This window comes from Chiloscyllium punctatum, chromosome 12, assembly GCF_047496795.1.
Source record: "Chiloscyllium punctatum isolate Juve2018m chromosome 12, sChiPun1.3, whole genome shotgun sequence".
NCBI lineage: Eukaryota > Metazoa > Chordata > Chondrichthyes > Orectolobiformes > Hemiscylliidae > Chiloscyllium > Chiloscyllium punctatum.
In genome coordinates, this window is record NC_092750.1 from 37,636,998 (window position 1) to 37,663,435 (window position 26,438).

Sequence of the window (26,438 nt, forward strand, 5' to 3'; positions counted from 1 at the left end):
ATTTTCCTATATTTGGAGGGAAGGGAAAATCTTTTTAAAATGTTTGAACTCAGCACTGCATTCTCATTGATGAACTTAGGATATATCCACAAATTTAACAATTTGAAGGAGGTCACTTCTGCCGTATTCAAACACACACCTACTTTGCAAATATTTTTCAGTGTTCAGTGGAGTGAAATAGCATTATTCTGAAAAAGAGTCACAACATTGAGTTTGTTTTCTCTCCACAGATACTGCCAGACCTCCTGAGTTTCTCTAGCATTTCTGTTTTATTTCTAATTAATATTCTGTTGTCCAAGTTTCTTTAAAAAGCAGAGTTATTCAGTTGTACAAACATTTTGAAACTGAAAATTATCAAATCAAGATACATGAAGGAAAGCCTAGTGCTTTTATGCAGCTCTTTGGGAAACACTAAAACAGCAATTTCAACATTTGTAAATGTATTAATTTTTCTCAAACTGAGGTAATGCCTTCATTTATTACTACATCACTATATTAGTATGAATACATTATTAAATAACAAATGAAGGTTCTTTTATTTTTTTCATAGCTGGTCAAAGCCAGCATTTTTTGCCCATTTCTAAGTGCTCTTGAAAAATTGGTATTGAACCACCACCTTGAACTGCTGCAGTTAATGTAATGTTTATATAACCCTAGTACTGCTAGGGTTCTGCAGGATGCTGATCCAGTATAGGGAGGGTCAAAGAAACAGCAACATACTTCCAAATGAAAATGGTTTGTGAGTTGCAGACAGAAGTATTCCCATACATCTACACAACAAAGGTTGTGCGTTTGAGATGTGCGATCAAAGGAGCCTTGAGTTGCTGTAATGCATCTTGCATGTGGTATGTATTGGTGCCACTCTGCATTGGTGATGGAAGGATTGACTGTTGAAAGTTGTAGATGGGGTGCCAGTCGAGTGAGTTGTCATGTCCTGAATGCCATCAGGCTTCTTGAGTGTTGTTGGCGCTGCACTAATCCAGGCAAGTTTCTTTACATTGTCTGACAGGTCCAGTTCACTAATGGTCGCTTTACATTGTTAAATTGACAAGTACACCAGATAATCATTTCTTAACTGCAATTGATACCACTATTAAGCCAGACCTACACTCTTGCAAAAGCAGCATAAAAGCTACGGTTTTTACTTTACAACATTTTGCATTCCTTCCCGTCTCTAGAAACTTTGCACTTTATACACAGACATTATGCGGTGTTAAGTAGTTACTGAATTAGTTGTTGCACCCTTTGATATTTAGGCGTAGTATTTCAACATGGCAATTGGAAACCAAGTACAAATTCTCCCAAGTCATTTCTACAGGTCAATTTTGATACAATTATGCCTAATCAAATTAACGTGATCGGCCATCATATTACATAAAGTTTAAAAAAAGTCACCTTTTGGCTTTGACCTTTGAACCTTAAATTATAACCAGTTAATTGATAGCAACCCTGTGCCATGCCAGTAGCAGGCATTGAAGTAACTCCATTGTTATTGTTGGAGTGACAAAGATATATCGAGGAAACTATCTTTAATGGAGCTCAATGACAACTCCATTTTGTTCTGTTTTCTTTCAGATCCTTAAACATATTGCACATCGCAAATCTGTGTTCATTTTCCCACATTGTATTTGAATTTCTCTTCTGCTTTTGCTTGAAATGGCCCTAATCAAACTCACCGATGATATATTCTGAGATTGTGCTGCATTATTCCTCCTTGACCTCTGCAGTCTGGTCTTTTGATGGCTCCTCTTCACTGACCAGTGCAGTTGTTCTGTGAATACTTGGTTCCACACATTCTCCAGTTTTGATTGGATATTTTCAGAAATGTCTGCTCATCCCACTTCCATCTTCTATTTTTGTGGTTAACCAAAGGATCTAACTTTGGAACATTCTCTTCCTCCTTGTCATAACTGAAGGCAGAATGCTATTTGTAGATGGGTCAGCTTCTACATATGCACTGACACTCAGTTTTCACGTGTCTCTCAACCTCTCAATTGCCTGTCTACTGTCAGGTTTGGGAAGAGTAAATCTCTATGACTAAAGCAAACCTTCAGCTCTGCCATAAAACATGTAACTTTGCTCATGATTCCTCCAAATCCCTAGTGACTTTTGAAGCTGGCGTTTCACAATCTCCGTATTCTGTTCAACTTTAAACACCTTCGCTTCTCTTTTCACTAAAATCTACATTTTTGACTCAGCTTTTTCATGATCCCTCCACCACCCCCAAATTTTAGGATCCAGTTTTGTGATTACACATTCTTGAATCACTTTGGGATTATTTTTGTGTCTGAAAGGTTCTATTTAAATTCATTTGTTGAGAATAGCCACGGATGCACTACTTGGTTTACCATCTGTTTATGACAGAGCTTTAATAAGGTAATGTGCTGTGTGTAGAAAATGCTGTGAACTCATGTACTGACCTACTTTACAAAGCACAAGTCTACCATGTTGCCCAATATATTCTGAAAATACAGTTCATCATTTATTTTTATTTGTGGATACTCTGTTATTGCTCACTGAAAGATTTGTTACCTATAAGTGAAATGTTTATGTTGTATGCCATTGAGGAATTTTAATGTTTTGTTTATGTGCTCAAACCATTAAATTTAATAGTCACACTCCCACATTATTAATGTTCAGGCATTAGTGTAGTCTTTTGAGTTTTCTGGATTTCGCAAAGTCATACTGAAATCACTATAATTGTATAGTTGTATGGTACAGTTACATTTTCGGTCCAATATTTTTGTTTTTAATGGCAAAAGATTTGGCTTTATGTAATCGTTCAGCAAACCTAAACTTCCGAAAATCTGACAGCAACAAATTGTAAACAGTGTAAAAAACAAAAAAGCTTCCTTTTCCTCCCTGTTCTAAATGCTTTTCCTTTCTATTGGTTATTTCATCACTAAATTGCAAGGGACCTCTGTATGCAGTATTAAAAATAAGAGGTGTTCTATAATTTATCATTCAACTTATTTTTCTTGGGTTATAACAGTTCATTATTAGGCTATGTTCTGACCATTGGTTTCTGCAACCTAATCATTTTTTATATTTAATCTGTGCTGTATAAATGAAATATGTTTAGATTCTGCTAAATTGACTTCCTGTCAATCAATCATTTTGTTTCAATTACCGTATTCTATATCTAAGTCTACTTTGTTTTGAGGGAGTGTTATAGCACACAGAGCTGGGGAAGCAGTGTTGTTAAGCTAGGAAGGGAAGATATTCTTGGCTGTTAATTTTGAAGCTCTCGAGCTATGGTTATGGCAGTGCTGTGGAGAACTGTGACTGGGTATTATTTATGAGAATTTCTGCTGTTTTGTTTTGTGTACCCATGCTTTATTTGTCCTTTTCTCGCCTGTTTTTCTTCATTTTTTCTTCTTGCAGGCAACATTAGTTATTGGGACTAAAAACAAAATACTGGCAATACTCAGCAGATTAGGCCGTAGAAGAAAGTGGTTCTGGTTAACAGACATTTCCAGAATGAAAGGTTATCAAAATTAAACATTAACTCTGTCTTACAGCACAGATGTTGCTTGATCTAGAGTTTTTAAAAATTCATCCATGGGATGTGGTCATTGCTGGTTGTACCAGCATTTATTGCCTAGCCCTAGTTGCCCTTGGCAAGATGGTGGTGACCTGCTTTCTTTACTGCTGCAGTCCAATATCCAGTATTTTCAGTTTTCATTTCAGATTTCCAGCATCCATCATATTTTGTTTTTATGTTTTTAATTCTGCCTTGTGAGAACTTGATACATTTGTAAAGTGTGATATAAAGACATCCAAAAACATTCAAACCTGTATGACACTTGGTGTAATAAGGAATCTTTTATCTTTATTGTTTTCTATGGTAATTCATCTGTCTGAAAGTCATTGTTGTATTTTGTATATTGTCCAGAATGCCTTGTTCTTGGTAATGACTTATTGCTTCTCTCTTTCTATGCTGTCTTTGCTGTAGAGCACACACCATTTTGAGCCTGACTTTGGGGTAATGTAGACCACCCTAAAACTTAAGGCTACAGAAAGAGGTCACAGTCATCAAGGTGAATCAGTTTGCTCTTAACAATTGCAATCATTCTTGGTTGGGAGAACAGCGGAGGTGGATTTTATTTGGACCAGATAACTTATATAATTGAACTCCTGGCTCCAAACTTCTTTGTATGTCTGTTCTATTTTACCTTTTGTTATTTTCCCCCCTTTATCTCAAGTACCAATTCTTTGTTTGAGCTGGTACAGTGCATACTATGCAAACAACAGTAACTTCCAATAAGCCCAGGAGGTCTGTCAGCATCTGTGGAGAGAGAAAGAGTAAATGTTTCAAGTCTGGTAGGAGTCTTCTGTTCTCAAGAAGTCATACCAGACTTGAACCATTTAACTCTGTTTCTCTCACAGATACTGCTAGACCTGAGCTTCTCCAATGTTTCCGTTCATTATTTTCAACATTGATAAGCATTTTGCCATTGTTCAACAATCTTGCAGTAGGTGCCTTTAACACAAATCTGTCTCAGAGTGCAACGACAAAATGGATTCCTTGCCCAAAATGCTTTATTTGAGGGTTTATTTGAGGAGAAAGGGATTGTGTTTATGGAGGGAATTTCCTAGTGTGATGCCTTAGTATCTGAACCCCAAACCACAATATGCACAAGATGCAAGAATCAAAGTGTGTTTTAAAGGTTTTGTAGGCTGGAGGTAATTATGACATTAATGAAAGATTAAAATACAGTGGTCCCAAGTGTTCTAGGCTAGGCATCATTCTCGCAGTCTTACTGTTAGTAGTAATTGATACTTTTTAAACTAATATCATCACTCATCCCCTTAAAACACAAACCCTCCATCTTGTAAATAAGAATTGCCAGCTTTCCTTTTCTCTCAAGGAAACCACTGTCATGACTGTGCTGAAGCTTCTATGTGAAGACCTGAAAACAGCTTACCATCTCTTGTCACAGCACCAAACCAGCCCTAACCAAAACCATGAATGATAATTCTTGGAGGTTGAACCCAAGCTGACTTTCTAACCCTATCCCCTCCATTAGCTATTTCATTTATAACATTTGGAGGAAATGCTTTCTATATGGGCAGATCTGAAGTAGTTTTTAAATAGGGGAAATGTCAGTAATGAGTGATTCAAGGATGTAATTTGATTTAAATACAGTGCTCCCCAAAGTGATTTCCTACATTACATCAAGTCCTGTTTGGTTAAAAATGTCAGAGAAAGTTGCATGTTGCTAAAGTTTGGGTGAGCTTTAGTTTAGAGACTGGAGGATTAAAATGCAGCCTGAAGAATATTAGATTCATTAAATATGAAGGTGTCAAAGACATGAATGAGGGTTTCAGCGATGTGAGTGGAGGGATGACCAGAGTTTGATCATACTGAAGAACTAGAAATAGCTAATGGAGGGGATATGGTTAGAAAGTCAGCTTGGGTTCAACCTCCAAGAATTATCATTCATGGCAAGAAAAGGAGCCCTTGGTTAACTGTAATCTAGCATGATGCTGGACTGCTGAGAGATTTTGGCAGATGATAATGTAACTTGGTAGGGAGACTAATGTGGCCAACCAATTTAGGAATGGATAGGTTTTTTGCCCTTAGGCAATTGTGGTTTTGCTCAGATTTTGGTGAAACTCTGATCTGCAGTTATAATCACATTAAGTAGAAAGCCAAAAGCTGCTGACAGTTTGTGATTTGGAGGAAATGCTTTCTTAAAGGGCAGATCTGAAGTAGTTTTTAAATAGGGGAAATGTTGTCAGTAATGAGTGATTCAAGGATGTAATTTGATTTTGTTAATCATGATTTTGGCATTTGAAAGGGGATTACTAATGAGAGCTTCAGGATGTTGGCTGTTAATATGGATGGGAAGGTATTTGTGGAAGAAGAGGGCATTGCTGATTTGAAAGCAAGAGGGGAAATGAAAACTGTCAAAGGCAATGAGTCTATTGTTGGAGGGAGGAATATCTTAAGGAAACTTGGAATGGAGCAGTAGATGAAAAGGATTCTAGAAACAAAATGAGGTTGGATTTGTGTGAATGTCCAAAGGAAGGTGACAGATTGGCAAGGGCTGTGGTAGCAGCATTTAAGTGTAGAGGCTTCAATAAGGGCCCAGTTGTGACCAACTAAATCACGTTATTAGCAAAGTACATAAAGTGACCAGATATTGTTAAAGAATTACCATCTTTCACATTCTCCTTGAGACAGCAAAAAGGAGAGAACGTGAAAAGTGTCACAGTAGGTTTGTTGGAGAGTGGCAAGAAATCTTGTACAGAGTTAGTCAACCATGCTACATTTGCAGGAGAATAGGAATGCAGAGGACTGAGGGATGATAAGGAATGGAATAGGTAAAGTACTTTGAAGAAAAAAAACCTTTTTTTTGGATGATATGGGGGAAGGGAGACAAAAAAGTTAGGTCCATTGCAAATTGGCGATATAGATTCTGTTTCCAGCAATAGTGACTGAATAGTAAACTATGTCCATTTCTGCTTGGCTCTAATCAGATGCGTTCAGGTAATATTACAACACCACACACAGTCTCTACTTCAAATGTGTGACATTAACTGAATATTACATACAAATTGTTTACCTTCTAGTCTATAATAAATTACAGTAGTACTCCATTTGGAAAAGGGACTGCTTCCATCACCATCATCCAACTCAGTGGTGTTACCTCCTATTGTTCTGCACAGCTGCTATTCTATTATGTTGTTTGTTGCATAGATTGTAGCATTACAATGTTTGGATCTCCTGCACCAGTCATATTACTTAATAGATATAATAATCTCATACAATTTCCAGATCATTGGTAATGTAACTAATTATTAGGGTTTGTATTAGCATTCCATTTTTTCTTCCCCATCCCCCCTGCCAGAGAAAGAATAGAGTGCCTCTCCTCTGATCCCAATCAGGAATTTGATGGTGCACCCTGCAGTAACCCAATTGAAATTTGCTGCTTTTGTTCTGCGTGAACTTAAAACTTTAATGTTGAACCTCTTTCTACCAGCTGTGGGTTTAAATGTTTTGGTTTGCATCTTTTTTAATTTTTCCAACTGAGTACTTCTAGTTAAAATGCTTTCAGTGAATAAATTAGACTGGAGTGTAATTACTAATGTCTAAAGAAAAATACAGGTCATTTTTGACGCTTGTAAATATTGTCAAAAATAAAATCACAATGATAAACCACCTGTCAGTATCAACAAAAACATGACATTTTGGCTATACACTACTCTAGAGGGATAGCCAAGGTATTAACATTTTTTTTGCCTAATGTATACACTTACTACTTTTTCTTTTCTCCTTAATCTGCAGGAGTTTCACTAGTTCCTCCACCACCAGTTGCACCTCCAAAGTCTGAGACTGATCTTCCATCACAATCAATTTCTACTGCTAATGGTGCAGGTAGAGCAGCCTTACTTAGTTCAATTCAAAGCTTTAAAAAGGGGCACTTGAAACCTACAGATACAAATGACCGCAGTGTCCCTACAATCAAATAATACAAAATGGCTTTGTTACTGGATTGCTTTGAATACCAAACTTGAAATCCTGATGAGTGAAGAAAATGGGCATGTGAAGTGGAGTTCGGTCCAGGACAATCATTCCTTTTCAAAGCATATGCTTTTTAAAGATGTGTTGCTGCCAAACGTGTAAAGATTTACTTATGGGCTTGCTGTGCCCTCTTCTGGACATGGCTATTTCTGAAGTAGATTCTCTCTCTCTTAGCAGTTGTCAGTAAGTTTAGCTTGTGGAACCAAAATGTTCTGCAATGATTTTATTTGAAGCAGTGCAAAAATAGCAACGATTGTTTCATAGTAATGATGTATCTTAAAAATACTAGCTACAGTTTGACCATAATCACCTAATACTCTTGAAATTCTGAAGAAAGTGCACTTTAATGATACAATTGTGTTTTACCTTCAAGAAACAGCTGTTTCTATGCAGAAAGATTGGTGGTATATTATCTGTACAAATTTTCTTGTAAACAATTAAAATATTGTTTTAATATTTTTATTAATAATTGTTCACCATTTTGTTTGCTTTGAAAATTCAATAATGAACAGCTTTATATGTTTCTAACAGAGCAATAGAAGGGATACTCCCATGTAATTACACTCTGCAGCCACTTTGCCATTCAAAATTTTGTTTTCACTAACTTTAAGAATACAATTTTCTTGATCATTACTATATTCTTACTGTTGCACAAGCTCATTTAAAATGCTGAAAAAAGTAATTATTTTTTCTGGAGGTTGACAATTGTCTCCATTTCACACTATCAGTAAAACACATGGGAATTTTCAGTTGTAAGTCAGTCTCCAGCCTTTTCCCAAGATTTGGCTCTCCTTATGGTATTGAACCATCACAACAATCAATCCTCTCTTGCATGTTTCAAAAGATGCAAACAGTTAAAGTCATTAAAACTCATTTATTAAGTGGTCAAAGCTTGGACTTTATTCAATTCATTTGTGGTTTCAACCTTATGACTGGTACTTAATGCAGTTTGGAACCCATACTTATTGACTGACAGTGTTACTGAATTAGTGATATCAAGCCTGGGTAGATTCCTAATTTCAAAACTAAAGTGACTCTCCCTTATTCATTAATGAATAAGTAACAAAGTAAATCACAATCCAATTGGTTGGCTGTAATTTTAAAAATCATGAATTTCCAAAAATGCAATTAAAACTGCTTAATGTTTGAGATTTGACCCTGCTATATGTAGTTGCCAAAAGGCTTTTGGGAGGACAAATCACTCAAAAAACCTTGTTTTTTAAATAATTGATTTTAAATTTGCACTGGTGTAATACAACCAAATCCCCTCAAAAAAAATTAAACTTGTAAATACAATTGACATTGACATACAACTCAAAATACAGCAAGGAGGTTGACTTTTAAACTAATCAAATGTGCATTTTTTAAAAATCATAAATAGTTGTGTATTAATGCTGCTACTTTTTCACAAAATTCCCAAGTGACACAAATGTGAATATTAAAGACTCAACTGAACAAAGATACAAGGCAACATTTAAATAAAGCCAGTTGGATATGTTTGCATTAATTATTAAGTACTAAGTTTCCCAAAGATGATCATCAATCCTTTCATTAAATGGTCATAACCTCCCTTTTCAAAACTGCTAGGTCCAGAAATCTTGTTTTCTAGATCGATTATGCTATCATTCAGATTCTCCAAGTCTTTCAGCATATTGAACATCCAAAGTTATTTTCACACTTTAAACATCTAACTGGTACCATGGTAATTATTTTGGAGTTCTGTACACTACCTCCAATATATAATTAGGGAAGAGGCAAAAATCTTACTATTCAATGAGTATTACCACAGTTCAAGTTAAAAGTTGACATCCTTTTTAAAGTAATACTTTTCTAATAGCGCATGGCACATAATATTTTGGATCTTCCAACAACTATTATACACCATTAATGAAAGGATTTAAAATGGAGTGGCAGGGGAAAACAGTAAGTACAATTACACATGGAGTACTTTCTTCACTGAAAAAATTATATCTTTAATCTGAGGTATGGAGTTATCTTCCAAGATCTTTGCATAAGGCATAGGAATATCTGCACCAGTGACACGTACAGCTGGGGCATCCAGGTAGTTAAATGCTGGTCCTAATTTTATTAAAAAAAAAGTTAAGATTCAATAAGATTGCAAACAACTATTGTAAATTTCAGAATTACATACACTTTTTCAGATGTCTACATTGTTAGTGAAATAAGCAAATAAATTTGGAAAACCAATGTCTTACAAATTGATATTATTTAATCTGCACCACTTTACCTTCCATTATTCTGGCACAAATTTCAGCACCCACTCCAAACTGTGGCCAACCGCCCTCAACTGTCACCAGGTGATTGGTCTTCATCACACTAGCTTCAATTGTTTCAATATCCAGAGGTCTAATTGTACGCATATTAATGACCTGGAATAATACAAGAGTTGATAAGTACTCTAATTTTGCATTTAATGCAACATATCATAAATTCCATTTCCTCCTTGGTAAAGGTTTAACAAGATAGCCCTTTTGACTGAATCCTATCTACTGAAACTATTGCCAGCCATATAGTTTGGCTGATATTTCCACCAGTGTTCAATCTGTTATAGACCAGGCCAGAGCTTCTCAAAACATTTCAAGAAAGGAGCCCAGACCCTAAAGTGGCTAGTTGTATTAAGCAGGTGTAACATATTCCAGGAGGGATGCAGGAGGTCAAACCACTTTGTTTTAAAAACAATTTACAAAGTTACCCAAGGAAACAAAAAGAAGAGAACAGAATAAACCCATCTGATCATCCCAACTTAAATGATGCTATTCAAATACTTGTAACAATCCCCATAAAAACACCCCCAGGCACAAAAAAAAAAGTTTTAAAAAAACCAAAACACAGGATCTTACAGGAGAGAAGGAAGGACCTGCTTCTTTGCAGTCCAGCAACTTTTTCAACTCTACTGTGCAAAAACCAAACTAAACCAGAGAAAAGCGAGCTGGGAGAACTGGCCACTCGCCTTTCATTGTATAAGTGTTTCCTTTAAAACTTAAAAGCCATTTGCCTGAGGCAGTACCTGTTACCTGTAATCTAATTAGTCCTAAAACCTTCAACCATAGATTTTTCAGACTGTCTTTTTTGGCCTTTTTGAAAAAAAAAGGCAGGGACAACATCCACAAGAGGTTTCAAACAAAAATGCTAGAATTTTTCTGTATTTTTAAAAGACAATATTTGTCAAACAGTTTCAAAACAAATTCCAGATCCTGCGAACTTTCTTAGCCAACAGCTTTGGGTTTACTTTTAATAAGACTTGGGCAGCACAGTGACTCAGGGACCCAGGTTAGATTTCAGTGTTTGGTGACTGGGTGGAATTTGAATGTTCTCCCCACAGCTGCATGGGTTTCCTCAAAAAAAATGTTAACCCACCTAACCTGCATAATGATAAATACAGGGTTACGGGGATAGGGTTGGGAGGATACCCTTGGAGGATCAATGTAGACTTGTTAGGCCGCTTTCCGCACTGTCAGGATTTTATGATTCTATGATAGCTACTTTCATTATATTCATGAAAACTCTTCTGAACAAATGTTTCTGCCCTTTAAAAACTGAGATTTACAGATATTCAACAAACCAAACTTAGGTGATAAATACTAGTGACACCAGGTGGTCAGTTGGAGGGAGCTGATCAATAATACACAATACGTTAGATTGTTTCAGATGTGCGCTCTCAACTCAAAATTCTCACATGCTACCTTTCAAGTTTAATCATCCTGTACAAAAGCTAGAGGTGGCTAGAGGTATTCAGGTACTTGTGTTAAACGTTCTGACATTTTAAAAAGAAAATTAAAATTTCCTTTCAAAATCTGTTGTTCTTCCAGTGACACAACCAGGGGCTGGCATGTATGAACGTGGAAGAGTAGGCCATTGAGTTCTTCAAGCCTGCTCCATCATTCAATAAGATACTGGCTGATCTGATTTTAAACTCAACCTTATCTTCCTGTATATTCTCAGTAATCAAGAATCTACCGCTGCTTTAAAATATTTAAAGGCTCTGCCTTTTGAGGCAGGGAATTCCAAAGACTAAGCCCTCAGATAAATGCTTTCCTCATTTGTTTCAAATGGGCAACCGTTTATTTTTAACCTTGACCCTTAATGTTAGATTGTTTCTTCTTGAGACATTCTTTTGATGTCCACCCATCTTGCTCTTTCGAGGTATGACTCTAGTAAGCTCCCTGAACTACTTCCAATGCATTAACATCCTTCTGCAAGCTTGGTGACCAGTCTGTATACAATACTTCAGATGTGGTTTCCCTAATGCCCAGTATAAATTGAAACATAACCTCCTTACTCTTACATTCAATTTGCCTTGCAATGAAATAACATTCAATTAGTTTTCTTGATTTTTTGCTGTGCCTGTATACTAACCTTCTACAATTTGTGCACTACAACAACACCTAGATCTCTCTGCATTTCAGAGCTCTGTGACCTCTCACCATTTAAATAATGCTTATTTTTAATTTTCTTTCAAAGTAGAGCTTCACATTTTCCCACACAGTACTCCATTTTCCAAATCTTTTCCCACTCACTTAACCTATCCATAGCACTTAAGGGTCCTCAAGTCTATTTCACAACTCACTTTCCTATGTAACAAATTTAGACATGACGCCTTCAATCCCTTCAAAATTATTCATTTAAAAGCAAAGAGTTGGGGCCTCAGCACTGACCTTGTGGCACACTCGTAATGCTCTGCCAGCCTGAAAAAGATCCATTTATTCCTTTTCTCTGCTTCCTGTTAACACACCAATCATCAGTGCCAATGTGTTACCACCTATACCATGAGCTTGAATTTTCCACAACAACTTTTGATGTGGCATATTATCAAATGCGTTCTGGATATCCAAGTATAATACATCCATTGGTTCCCCTCTAATCTACAACACAAGTTACTTCTTTTGAAGAACTCTGATAAATTAAACAATTTCTTTTTGACAAGACTATGTTAGCTTTGCTGATTACCTCAAAACTTATCCAAGTGCCTTGTTATAACATCTTTAATCCCATGACAGATGTTAACTAAGCTATAGTTTCTAAATAAAGTAGTTACATTAGCGGTTTTCCATTTTAAAAGGAACCATCCCAGAATATAATGGACTAAAAAAAAAGTCAATGCATCAACTCTCATGATCTACTTTTAAGACACTAGGTCCCAGGGACTTGTCAACTCTCAGTTTCAACAATTTATTCAGTACTACTTCCCTAATAATTATAACCTTGAGTTACTACTCTTCCAATTCCTGATTTAGTTATTGGAGATGTTACTTATATCCTCACAAAAGTGAGGACTGACACAAAATACATGTTCAACTTGTCTGCCTCCTCTTTATCCTCCAGTACGAATACACCAGACTCAAATGTTCTACAGGACCAACACTTATTTGGTTAATTCTTTAAGAATCTGAAGGTTTTTCCCTATCTGATCTTATTAATTACAATTACAAGAATAAGTAGGCAAAATGATCAAGTTTTGACATGTTATGAATTTATATAGAATCCCTACAGTGTTGAAGCAAGCTATTTAGCCCATTCAGTCCACACCAAAATCAGAAGAGCATCCCACCCAAACTCACACCCCTGCCCTGTCCTGGAGACCCTGCATTTCCCATGGCTAACCCAACTAGCCTTCACATCCTTGGACACTATAGGAAATTTAGCATGGCCAATCCATCTAACCTGCACATCTTTGTATCGTGGGAGGAAACCAAAGCACTAGAGAAAACCCACGCAGATGGGAGAATATGCAAACTCCACACGGTTCGCCTGAGGGTCCCTGGCACTGAGGCAGCAGTGCGAACTGATGAGCCACCATTCCACCCTGAACAATTGGTTGGACAGAGCAACTTAAATGACATTAGCTATTGAAGAAATGAGGAGGAAGCATATCAGTTAACATTTGAACATTTACTTTAAAAAGTTTTAATAATTCACATTCATCTTCTCTACTTGCTACATTTCAGCTTTATACATACCAGTCTTATTCTTTCTCAGTCACCCACCTCACAATCAATGCCTTCCTTTGCAAGAGCAACAGCTGCATCCAGACAATGCCCCACACTTCTGGAGTGTGCAACTAAAGTGACATTAGTTCCTACAAAATAAAAACTATGATTATTATTTAAGAACACTACATATTAAGTTAGTTTCAAATTCAGGCACAACATATAGGAGAGAAACAAATTATAAAGCCATTAAGTTAGCAAATGGATACACACATGGAGGTATTGGATACTGTAGTCAGCCAGTCACTTTAATCACAAAAGTGGGAAGTACAAGGATGATAACACTCAGATTGTTTGCATGAGAATTAAGCTGCATTCACTGAAGCACGTTGGAATTAATCTCAGCAGTGCCATAGGTGGGGAAGGAGGAGAAGAGTAAACAATAAGGAAAAAAGTGCAAAGACTTCTTTACCAATCAAGTCCACAGATCATTTTCCCAATGGGAATAGTGTAGATGATCTGCTTGATCATCTGTTTATAGTTACTGCCCTGAAACAGTACTCAAATAATGTACCTTTTAAAATATAGATTAAGTCAACTTTCATCATTACTCAAACCAAGATATGCAATAGTGTTTAATGTGCACATCAATAATTTTTGTTGCATAGGAGGAAACCACTAAAGATAATAAAATAAATCTCAATATGGATGGCAGTAGAGAAGCATCATAACAGGTCTGCACAAGGGGAGATACAATGCTAGAAAGCAAAATGTGCAGATTCAAGTACAAGATCAGTCATATTTGTGATACCTAGTTAAAAAGCTACGCTCATACATTAAGAATGGCCACTTGGCAGCTAGGTACCAGAAGACAACAAATGCTCAGTCTTCAAACATCCATAGTACAAATGAACCAAGAAAATACTGGAACTGTTTGCCGAGTCTTTCCTTCATACACAGGCCATTCAGCCCAACCAGCCTATGCCAGTGCTTATACAATCTCCTCCCATTCCATCTAATTAATCCCAGCCTTTCTTCATATATTTTGAACCCCTGCTCTTGCACATACTCATCTAGTTTCATTTTTAAAAATTAATCTATTTGCCTCCAATCACTTTCTGTAGCTCCAAGTAATTTCTCATTTCTCTACTAATTTATCAGTTACCTTTTTAAAAAAAGATGGTCTGTAGTTTTAGACTTCCCCATAAGTAGAAACAATCCACTCACCCTATGTAATCCATTCATTCCTTTAACCATCCCGATCAGGTCTTGAAGGCTTCTGTTTTCTAAGGAAAAAGACCCTAACTGTTTGATCTTACCCGATTGCTGTTCTCTCCTAGTTCTAGTATAGTTTTGGAATTGGAATTATGCACTCAACCGGGTCCTATACAAGTTCAACATTGCCTTCGATAGTAATGAAGTTATGCCGTTAGAAATAAATCTAAGTACTTTGTTGTCACTAAATACTTTGCTGGCTTGAAGTTCAACTTGTAATGATTTTCTGATCTATATCCCTAGATTCCAATATTCTTCTACCCTGATCAGTTTTTTATTTTCTAAATTGCAAGTGATAACTACATTTTTCTTATTAGCATACTTTCACCCCGATTCACATTAAAATTTGCCTCCTAACTACCTAGTATAAAAAAGATTGCTCATGTATTTTTGTATCCCCTTGCATGCTTGATTAGTGTTAGTTTTACTATCAAATTTAATATCCACAATTTTTAATATTGCCAAGTCCAAATTATTCCTTCTGCATGATGTGTTTTTACATAATTAAATTGCTTTAACTCAGTCATTATTTCTCAACGAGTGCAACGTTGAGAAAGACTTGCTCATCTGACTGATCTGACAACTTAGTGATCTATCCTTGTTCTCATTTTTAAAAACAGAAACCAATACTAATCAACATAGGTAAAATCCCAAAGTTTAAATTTTATTAATTTTTTTTTAATACTTAGACTGGGCTACCTTACACTCAAAGTAATTCTAAGTTGTATTCGAGCTGACACATTCTCTTAAGCAAATAATAAAATACAGAGTACCTGCAATCGTACACTTTACACCTATTTACTTAATGGGGCCATCATTTAAAAGATTAGGTTGTCTGGAAAAGGCTCAGTTCATAAAAAGGCAAGAATGCCCACATGTTCCATATAGGATAGTCCCTTTGGCACTGGAAGCAAGAACCAGTTACTCACAATGAAGGATTATTCTGCATGCACAGACTCTTCACAGCACATTCTGCTACTGTATATGGTGTCTCATTGTACTGGAAGTATTTCAGTGAGATGTGCTGGTTATAAAATTATCTTCTTTATTTTACCAAAACTACCCATCTCTTTCCTAATTATCTTTCCCTTTCTTCCATTCCTATATGGACTTTCCACTCTGGACCAGACTTCTTATTCCCCTGCTAGGAGTGATGTTTGATTACCCATCAAAGCCCAGTTGTGGCTTACAGAAATCTCCTCATCCTCTGACAATTCTTCCTTTCCCTGACTTGATGTTGTGATGATGCTGTCACTTTAAAAAGGTCATTTTGTCCTGGATATTTTGAGCAGAGATTGCAAAGATCCAAAGAGTCAAGGGAGACTTTGGGTTTCCTTTTAAAAAAAAAAGGAAAGGGGGGGGTGGCCAGTTCCCCATATCAGGTTTTTCTAGTTTTTAAAAAAAGTTGTAGCAGTCACAAAATGTTGGAGCTCAGAAGGGTTGCAAGCTTCCAGGAAAGGATTCCTAACCTACTTCCTCTGAAATCTCTTTCGACGTTGTTTTCTCTTGCCTGCAAGAATCAGTGTTTGAATTTATTTTTTTGCCAAGGTGTGTTTATGGGATGTTACTGAATTGGAACAGTTACTTAGTTGAATTGCTATATCAGGTTGGTTACGTTTTCCAATAGTTAAGTTGTTCTAAATTCAATTTTTTTTTTGTTTGTGTTTCAACTGGGATGTTGAAATACATTCTGTTTTGCTTAAAGCCAATGGCTTGACCAGTTGCATCACATCTGGAACACCCAAATCACATCCACCTTTTTAAAAAAAAAATAGGCTAAGGTCCAGGCTTCCACCTTAAAATACTTTCAGGGGTCTGACCTGGCCCATAATAATAGGCTGGGGGCTCACCTGGGACAATTCTATAATTCTAACTTGAATTTAACTTGGTTGTTGGACTCAAAAAGGTGGCGAGTGCTAAGTGTTAGTGTCTTTGTTTCAGGGCTTGAATTTGGTTGGTTTGAACTGTACTTTAAAGTAGCAATGGCTGTTGCAGTCACTAAAGGTTTGGAGAGTGGAAGAAGTGACTTCAGGAGCTTTACAAGAAACGGGCAAGGCAAAGCTGTTGGCTTTGTGTGGTGAGAAAAGGAGATAATTACAGCAATTGTAGGATAACAAAGTCACAAAACCACCAGTTGTAACAGAGACCACGTTTGATCAGATGGTTGAGAAAAACAAGAATAAGTGAAGGACAAAGTGAATGTTTTTAGTTCAGAGAAATTAACTTTTTTTAAAACAATAGGTTTTAATTGATCACGTAGGACCTTTTTCTTTCCGTCTCCTCCACCTTGGATCAAACTTGAAAGGGTTCAGAAAAGATTTACAAGGATGTTGTCAGGGTTGGAGGATTTGGAGCTATAGGGAGAGGCTGAACAGGCTGGGGCTGTTTTCCCTGTAACATCAGAGGCTGAGGGGTGACTGTATAGAGGTTTATAAAATCATGAGCAAGAATGGATAGGATAAACAGACCTGGGGTGGAGTCGTCCAGAACTAGAGGGCATAGGTTTAGGGTGAGAGGGGAAAGATATAAAAGGTGTTGCATGTATGGAATGAGCTGCTAGAGGAAGTGGAGGAGGCTGGTACAATTGCATTATTTAGAAGGCATCTGGATGGGTGTAGGAAAGGTTTAGAGGGATGTGGGCCAAGTACTGGCAAATGGGACTAGATTAGATTAATTTAGGATATCTGGTCAGTATGGATGAGTCGAACCAAAGTATCTGTTTCCACGCTGTACATCTCTAAGACTCCTATCTAAAATAAAACGTAGAAATAGTATTGATTAGCAAAAATGGATGTGTCCACTGGATTTCCAGAGGTCATTCCATTATGCAACACAGATAAAAAAAATTACAGAGAAGTTACTAAAATTTTTCACTAGATACAGACAGATACAAAATCAGATGAAGGGGCAAATTTTACTTCAGAATTATTCAGAGAAGTTGTGGATAGTTTATGAATAAAACAATTCAAATCCACTGCAAACCAACCAGAATCAAGGGAGCATTAGAACGGTGGCATCAAACTTTAAAGACCACGTTAAGGGCTTATTGTCAAGACTATCCAGATGACTGGGCTAAAGGAATTATTTGTACTTTTTGCCATTAGGGATGCACTAAATGAATTGACAAAATTCAGTCCATTTGATTTAGTTTTTCAGCTTGAGGTGAGAGGATCATTAAAATTAATTAAAAAGAAGTTTGTCAGTCAGAATTCAGACAGCACATATTTCGACCATGTTTAATCATTCCCTAAAATTTAACGGAGTGAGAGAATTGGTTAGAGTGCATTTAAAAAGTACCAAAGCACATAATGAGACAGAAGCAGACAAGAAATCAAAAATTCACAATTTTACTAACCGAGATAAAGTGTTTGTGTTACTTCCAGTGGTAGGTGATTCTCTAAAGGAAAGGCTTAGTGTACCTTATCAAACCAAAGAGATTGAAGAGAAGGAGATAAATTATTTGATAAGGACTCCAGATTGAAAAAAAATCTGTTATGTGAAAGGCTCAAAAAAAGTATTTTGATAGGGAAGGAAAACAAAAAGGAGAATGTGTTATTGGTTACAGAGTGAAGAACCAAGTTCAATGGATTCTGAACTGGACATGCCTCAAAATTAGATTGGACAATGAGGAAGTTCTCAAAAATTAGGATAAATTGAATTACTTTCCAGAGAAAATCAAAATGACTGGAATGAGTTATTACTATCACATGGGGAGATATGTGGGAATAAGCAGGGAAGTATTAATTTAATTGTGCACGAGGTAAATATAGGAAATGCTATTCCAATTAAGCAACATCCTTACAGATTTAACCCTCTAAGTGGTACAGGTTCAAAGAGAGATTGAATGCATACTCCAAGACAGCATAAATCGAAGTGAGTTGCAGTGAATGGAGCAAAACTGTAATAATGGTGCCAAAACCAGATGATACCTGATAAATGTGCGTAGACTATCACAAAGTCAAACCAGTTTCAAAGTTGGATTTATATTCAATTTCATGTTTGGAAGACTATTGAGAAGGTGGGACAAACAACTTATATTTCCAAGTTGGACTTACTCAGAAGATACTGTCACACACTTATCTGAATCAGAAGACAATTTTAGCTTCCACAACACCGAACGGACCGCACCAATTTAAAGTTATGCCACTGGTATGAAAAAATGCACCAGCCACATTTCAAAGACTAACCAATAAAGTCATTCCTAGATTACCCAATTGTGGTGTATACATCGACGACCTGAATGTTTTAGTCACATATGGAAGGAATGTTTGCAGCATTTATCAAAATTATTCGGTCAACTTCAAGAGGCAGATTTGGGGATAAACCTGGCTAAGAGCGAATTCGCCAAAGCCCAAGTCATGTTCCTGGGCCATGTTATTGGCCCTATGGAATGTGAAAAGGCAAGCTATTGGGGAGTTTCCCATACTGACAAAGTCAGCAGTACTATGATTCCTGAGATTTAGTGGGTTTTATCAGAAAAAAAAGCTATTGAATTTTAGTGGTGTGGCTGACCCACTGACTTAAGTGAAGTAGTGCAAGAAATTTCAGTGGATGGCAGATAGTCAGAAGGCATTTAACAGTCTGAAAGCGGCGTTAACCACTGCCCTGGTGTTAGCCACAACTAATTACACAAAGCCATTCAAGGTGGCTATCAATGAGAGTGATATGGGTGTCAGTGCTGTATTCTTACAAGACAACGACGAGAAAACAGAAAAACTTATTGGGTATTTATCCAGGAAATTGAACATTCATCAACGGAAATATTCCAAAACTGAGACGACGACTTGAGCTTGGTATTGTGTTGTGTTATAACATTTCCAACTTTTATACTGCCAGTAATGTTTGAGATAATTGTATATACGGATCATAACCCATTTAAATTTTTGGAGAAATTTAAAGATGAAGACAGACGGAGGTATTTAGTGGCAGAAGTAAATAGCCTAAAAAATAGAACACATTAGTGAATGCTTACAGGGTTAGAGGCGATGTATATAGAACAGAAAACATTACAGCGCAGTACAGTGTAATAAGACAGTAAGACTAAGGGTTTCAAAATGAAGCCACATGTGACAATGCTATCATTTAAAAAAAATTACTTTCTCTTGTGTGTTTTTGTAAAGAGGTTGTAAAGGCTGAAAAGGTGCCAAAGAATCTAGGGATCCTGTGTTTTGTTTTGAAAGAAAAAAGTTGTACAATGGAAGGGGAGTGGCAGTTCTCCTAGTTTTTTTTAAAAGCTGTAGCAATTACAAGATGTTGGAGCCCAGAAGGGTTACAAACTTCAGGAAATGATTCCTTACTGACTTCCTCTGAAATTTCTCTAGATGTTGTTCTCTCCTGCCTACAAGAATCGGTGTTTGAACTTAACTTTTTGCCAAGGGGTGTGTTTACGGGATATTACTGAATTGGAACAGTTACTTAGTGAAGTTGCTGTATTGGGTCAGTTAAGTTTTCCAATAGTTAAGTTATTCTAAATTCCGCTTTCTTCTGTTAGTGTTTCAACTATAGTCTTTAAATAAAAAACTGTTTTGCTTAAGGCCAAGTGGTTTGACTAGTTGCATCACACCTGGAACACCCACTTCACAACTTTTCTTTATTTTAAAGAAAGATAAGGTTTAGGCAGTCAGTTCGGCTATAACATGATTGTATTGCACAAGAACAGAACTGTGTTAAAAAAAAAAATCACATAATAGCAGCACCATTTAAACTAATGGGGCCAGAATAGGAAGAGTACAGATGTAATGGCTGAGGAAAGGACATTACACCAACATGAGAAGAGAAGCATTAACTATTAGAATACGAAGTTATTGAACTAATTATTTTTTGTTTAACATTTATGTTAAAATTCAAAGTGTATTTTTTTTAATGTATTCTTACCTTCTTTTTCCACTTTGGCTTTTCCTATTGGAATAACAAAGTCCTTTGACTGGAATTCCTCAGAAACTTCAAAAGGAACTCCATACAACAGTTCATTTTCCAAGAAAACAACTGCAAGATAAGGAGTGGTTAGTGCATGCTGTGAGATATGCTGCATATTTACAACAATAACCATATTCATCAAATTCCAAAGGAAAGTGGGCAAGTGATGAGAAATTTAATAAAAGTTTGAAAAAAGATCAATGTTAAAAGGTGATGAACTATTAGCTTTCAAAAAAAAACTATTTGCAGGGTTCAATGGAGAAAAAGGAACTAAAAAGTTCTAGTGATTACTAGTGTTTACCAACTCAATCTGGATCAGAACATGTTCAAGCCTAAAATAAACATTCAAGACTATAAATGACAAGTCACAGTTCACTTTGCAGCTGCATATCTGACAAATCAGTTAGTGAAGATCAGTTAAAGATTTTGTAAAAAAACTTAAAAAGCACTGCCTCCAAACTTTATTTCTCAACATTAAAAACATATGCAACTAGACTTCCTTGGACAAAACCTGTGAAAAGCAATAAAAATCAAGTTTCTTAAAAAAAGAAAATTTCACTCGTGGGATGTAGCTGTCACTGGTTGTACTAGCATCTACTGCCCATCGCTAGTTGCCCTCGAGAAGGTAATGGTGAGCTTTCTTCTTGAATTGCTGCAGCCCGTATTCTGTAGGTAGACACACAATGCCCTTAGGAATGGAATTCCAAGATTTTGACCGAGTAACAATGAAAGAATGGCAATATATTTCTAAGTAGGTATTGACAGTGGCTTCGAGGGGAACATTTTCTTCAGCATGGAAACAAGCCCTTTGGCCCAACTTCTCAATGCTGCCCACTTTACAGGTTACCATGTATTCGCTGCCCTTGTCTTTCTAGGTCATAGAAGAGATCATAGAATCCCCACAAATGCAGAGAGCGGCCATTTGGCCTGTCAAGTCTGCACTGATCTCCTGAACAGCAGCCCATCCAGATCCACTTCCCATCTTATCCCTGTAACCCATCTAGCCTGCTCATCCCTGGGCAATTTAGCATGGCCAATCCAACTAACCTGCACATTTTTGGACTGGGGGGGGGGGGGGGGCAACTGGAATACGCGGTGGAAACCAAAAGTCGACACTGGTCAATGTGCAAACTATGCAGGAAGTAGTGGTTGTAGGTGTGGAAGGTCCTATCTAAGGATATTTGGCAATTTTGACTGCTGAGTATCAGCAGTGGAAGGATTGTATATTTGTGGATGCGATGCTAATCACCAGATCAATTTGTCCTGGATTGTCAACGTTCAGTGTTATTGTACCTGCACTCATCCAGGCAAATTGGCTGGGGGCATTCTATCACACTCTTAACTTGTGCCTTTTGGGGAGCCAGGAGGCAAGTTGCTTGGTGCAGTATTCCTAGCTTCTGACTGGTTCTGGTAGCCACAGTTTATATGGTGAGCCCAGTTGGTAGCCCCCAGGATGTTGTTGGTAATGCTATTGAATAGCAAGGAGTGGTGGTTAGATTGTCTCTTATTGGAGATAATCGTGACATTTGTGTGGTACAAATATGTATTGCCACTTTTCAACCAAAGCCTGGACACGGTCTGTGTCTGTCACACTTTGCGTAACATTCAGCAGCATTTGCAATCATTGGTGAACATCCCCACTTCTAAACTGGACCCAGACCACTGATGAAGCAGCTGAAAATGGTTGAACCCAAGACATTACTCTGAAGAACTTCTGCAGATTTGTCCTGAAGCTGTGATACCACAGTCATGACTGGATGCGGCAGAACTGCAAAGCGGAGACCTAAACTATTGGTTGTGGGATGACTTGGCTCTAACACTTGCTGCTTGATATACAAGTAGTCCTGTTTCGTAGTATCACAAAGTGATACCCACATTTGAAGCATATTTTGTTCATTGACAAGAATGGCAGTTGTGGGTCTTTTGATACATTCTAACAATATACGTCTGAAATATAACCTTAAAATAAAATCTTTCAAAAAACTTACCAGGGTTATCATCTCTAATAGCAGATTTTAGCAAGCCTTTGGCATCTTCAGCACTCCAAGGACTAATCACTTTTAGGCCAGGGCAGTGACTATACCAGGCCGCAAAGCACTGTGAATGCTGAGCTGCCACTCCAGCTGAAGAACCGTTAGGACCTCTAAAGACTACAGGAACAGGCACTGCACCTGCTGACATGTAGTATGTTTTGGCAGCAGAATTTATAACTTGGTCGATGGCTTGCAGTGAGAAATTGAAGGTCATGAATTCACAAATGGGCCTCAAGCCAGCCTAATAAGTCAATGAAGAGTTAATATTAAGAATCTGACCTTATTGCTCCAAGAACATATTACAACAAGTCACGTTCATATGCACTATCCTTAACATTTAAATAGTAACTCAATTTTAAATATTTTCATGGTAGATTCCTGACAGTTTTCTACATTAAGTCAACATAAGTTTTGAGTACAGTTTCATTATGACGAAGGAAAATTGATATAATCTTCTTTTCTGTTATGAAACTAAATGTCTCAACTTTGATGATAAAACAAAAAAAAAAGTTCAGTGCTCCAAAAATTAATTCCCTTGAATAAGGTACAGTTAAAAAAAGAATTGAAAGTACATACCATGGCAGCACCAACTGCAATTCCTGCAAAACCCATCTGAAAGAAAGGTGTAACAATTTTACACTTGAAGTTAATAAATGCACATTAGAGATGAAATGGTTGCTTAATAACATATACCTCTGAAATAGGAGTGTCTATGATTCGCTTATCTCCCCACTTCTTCCACAGTCCACGGCTCACCTGCAGAAGTAAAACCAGGAATATTTACAGCCATATTTAGTGCTAAATGTATGAAAAGTGGCATATCACCAGCAATAGCTTACCTTGTATGCACCATCATACTGTGCTACCTCTTCTCCAAGTAGAAATACAGTTTCATCTCTCTCAATTTCCTCATCCAAGGCCTGGGTAAGAGCATCTCGATAGGTCAACTAGAATAGTATGAAAATAATCTGATTAATAAATAAAGAGGCTAGAATTTTTACTTCACTTATCATGAAAAATCAACAGAATAGTCAAAAATGATTAAAATAGAAATACAAGTTTTGGAAATTCTGCTGGTTGCTTTTCACTTGAAAATTAGGAAATATTTTTAGTCAGTGATCATTCTCAAAATTTTACAGGTATTTTGATTTTCAGTTAGTTGTCACTTTTTTTTTTAAAAAAAAAATCAGCTTCAAGTCCTCCACTCAGATACCTCAGATTAAAAAAAAATCATTCTCTAAATTATACAATGAGCAAAGGACAAACATTTTTGCGTATTTATAGGTCAATGATGAAATTTAACAAATTCCATTTTAATAAAAATTTCAATTTTTTTTGCAATTAAGACAGACATTTTTTAAACCACCATTAAACATCAGAACAAAGCAACTAGGAGAGGGAGTAGACAATTCAGTCCTTTGAGTCTGCTTGGCCATTTAACATGATAATGGCTGATCTTATCCTGGTCTTAACTCCACTTTCCTGCCTCCTCCCTGAAGTAATTTCAGAGAGGCCAGTATCCAGTCACCAAGTCATCCTTTATTTGCACATGTACAGTAGTAGACATTGATCCAGATTCCTCAGAGCCAGCTTTCAGAATGAATAGTACTTATGACAGCCCCAAACAGGAGACTGTTCTAAGATGCCCACTTAGCTGACCTCATTGTGGTCACTACACCCCTCACCCACTTCCTCCAGTGGTATAGGCCTGCCCTTTGCTTGTAGCCTCTCCTGGGGCATTTACACACCAGGTCCGGTTCCTCCAACTCAACCTCTGATATGAGCGGTATGTACCAGACCAAAGCGTGCCTCTTGTGCTTGGAAATCTTGGAAGAAATTCATGCTGTTTGTCAGACAGTGAAGGTATCAAAACTGTGGCATCCGCTGTGTTGATTTCAGACTCCTGAGCTTTCTTCAAGGCTAGATGGAGGGAAAGAACCTATGGGTTCTAAAAGCCTTTCCAGATGTTCTAAGGAATCAGATAGGTTTTGCTCCTGCCTCTTGAGAGATTGCCGATTTCATGTAGTCCACATACCTGAGCTTTGTATGTCATGGACCCAACTCACATCAACCATGCCTCTTACCCATGCAGGGCCACTTTCATGATAGCAGCACTAAACTTCATCCCCAGAAGTAAATTGTCTCTCAGAGTCTTCGTGTCTGGCATTGGCACTCCTGTTGCAGTTTCACTCTTCAACACCCGTTCCCTTTCTCCATGATGGCCCATTGTCTGTGACCAACACTTCCAGGAGCCAATGTATTGCAAAAGATGCTTGCAACTTTTCAATCATCCCAATGTTTGACAAATGACCTATGAAATTTCATTCACTTTAAGTATTCACAATGATCAAGAGCACTAAGCCAATGAAAGTACCTGTATAGTTGACTTGTAACAGTCCAGAGTTTATCCAGCCATTCCCATGAACACAGGGGAGCTGCTGTCAGTAACTAGTGTCCTTGATGGCACTCTATGTGCTGTCCCACCAACATGGCTAGGTCTGCATCCCACTCTCATCACCACTGAAATAACTCCAGATGCTGATATCCCAACACAAAGTCACCCTTTATTCACACCTACATAATACCTGACACAAGTATGGCTTGCTCAGTGCCAGCTCTTATACTGAACAGAAACAGTGATACTCCTGTTTACATCTCTCAGCCAGGGCTCCCTGATTGGACCAGATTAACAGCTCCTATCAGGGAAATCATTTTCTATGAGGTCTACCTGGCTGAAGTTGTTGCAATTACTACACTTCTCATAGCCCTTTATCCCACTTTTCATTAGAAAAGTATCTATTTCTTTCCTGAACTTGGTGACAGATTCTGCCATGACTGCAATCTGGGACAGAGTTCCACAGATTCACAACCCTCTAACAGAAGTACCTTCTCTCATTCTATAATCTATGACCTTTTGTTCTCGACTGTCCAACATAGAAAAACATCTGTACACCGTCCATATAAACCATGGAATTCAATCAATTAGGCTTATTTTTCAGTGGTGACGTCCAATAGAAGACTCCCAAAGGTTGGACTTAATGACACAATATTAAAAAGAATAAAATTATTAAACAGGAAAATTAAAATAAAGACAAAAACAAAACTTGTAAAACTCAGGTCTGACAGCATCTGTGAAGAGAAACAGAGCTAATATTTTGAGTGCAGTAATGCTTCTTCAGAACTCATACAAATGTGAAGCTGAAATTCCATCTACTCTTGACTAAACAAGCACCACAGCCTCGACAAAACAACAAACTCCTCTCATTCACAGGCACTGACAGGAGGTGACCTGCTTTACCTGAGCCGCGGCGACCGCCGACCGATGGAATTCCTTCCGTGACAACACGCCAAAGGCATTCTGTACAAACAAAGACAAGTCATCGTTACTGCACAGGTAAAAGTTCCAGAGACTGCTGCAACTTAATCGATGCATTTCTGCAAAGGACCGTCGTACCTTCCCGGCCCGAAACAAACTCCTCAACGCCTCCATTTCTCCTTGTCTCCTTCAAGGAGACTTTCTAACCAAAAGCATCAACCAATCAAAAGACACGATACTGAGACTGTCTCTGATCGTTGGCCATTTGTAATACGTATTATAGAGACGGTTTGACGTCATCGCGTATTGTGGGGGCGTGACGTTCCGCCGCCGTAGGGGTAAAAGCCTGACCCCGCCTCCTTCCGCGTGAGCCGTCACCGCAAGGCCCTCCACCACATGAACCGTCCATCGTCCAGGGC

At 37.5% G+C, this 26,438-nt stretch overlaps 2 protein-coding genes across 5 annotated transcripts in view; one reads left to right on the top strand and one right to left on the bottom strand.

The window, feature by feature from the left end:
* pxk (PX domain containing serine/threonine kinase) overlaps positions 1-7,942 on the top strand; it is a 65,302-nt gene extending 57,360 nt beyond the window's left edge. For 2 of the 4 annotated variants that reach the window (XM_072582402.1, XM_072582401.1), the window contains one exon: positions 7,295-7,942. In XM_072582402.1, the coding sequence (XP_072438503.1) occupies positions 7,295-7,479 (185 nt within the window). In that variant the 3' untranslated portion in view covers positions 7,480-7,942. Of the gene's footprint in view, positions 1-3,955; positions 4,041-7,294 lie in introns of all 4 variants that reach the window. The other 2 variants (XR_011962037.1, XM_072582404.1) reach the window with 2 other exon arrangements.
* A 32-nt stretch (positions 7,943-7,974) lies between these two features.
* pdhb (pyruvate dehydrogenase E1 subunit beta) lies at positions 7,975-26,301 on the bottom strand. The gene is made up of 10 exons (XM_072582405.1): positions 26,158-26,301; positions 26,002-26,061; positions 23,543-23,650; positions 23,397-23,459; positions 23,280-23,315; positions 22,659-22,944; positions 20,629-20,739; positions 13,537-13,628; positions 9,780-9,921; positions 7,975-9,610 (listed from the first exon to the last, which is right to left on the bottom strand). Exons 1-10 carry the CDS (start codon positions 26,191-26,193, stop codon positions 9,465-9,467), a joined length of 1,080 nt encoding a protein of 359 aa, XP_072438506.1. The 5' UTR covers positions 26,194-26,301; the 3' UTR covers positions 7,975-9,464.
* Between the last annotated feature and the right edge of the window lie 137 nt (positions 26,302-26,438).

Bases quoted from the DNA above. Each gene is read 5' to 3' on its own strand.
- pdhb (XM_072582405.1), bottom strand. From the start codon at position 26,193: ATGGAGGCGTTGAGGAGTTTGTTTCGGGCCGGGAAG. The intron at 22,945-23,279 runs GTATGTACTTTC...TTGACTTATTAG, and splicing joins TTGCAGTTGGTGCTGCCATG to GCTGGCTTGAGGCCCATTTG. The intron at 9,611-9,779 runs GTAAAGTGGTGC...TAATAAAATTAG, and splicing joins TTGTGCCAGAATAATGGAAG to GACCAGCATTTAACTACCTG.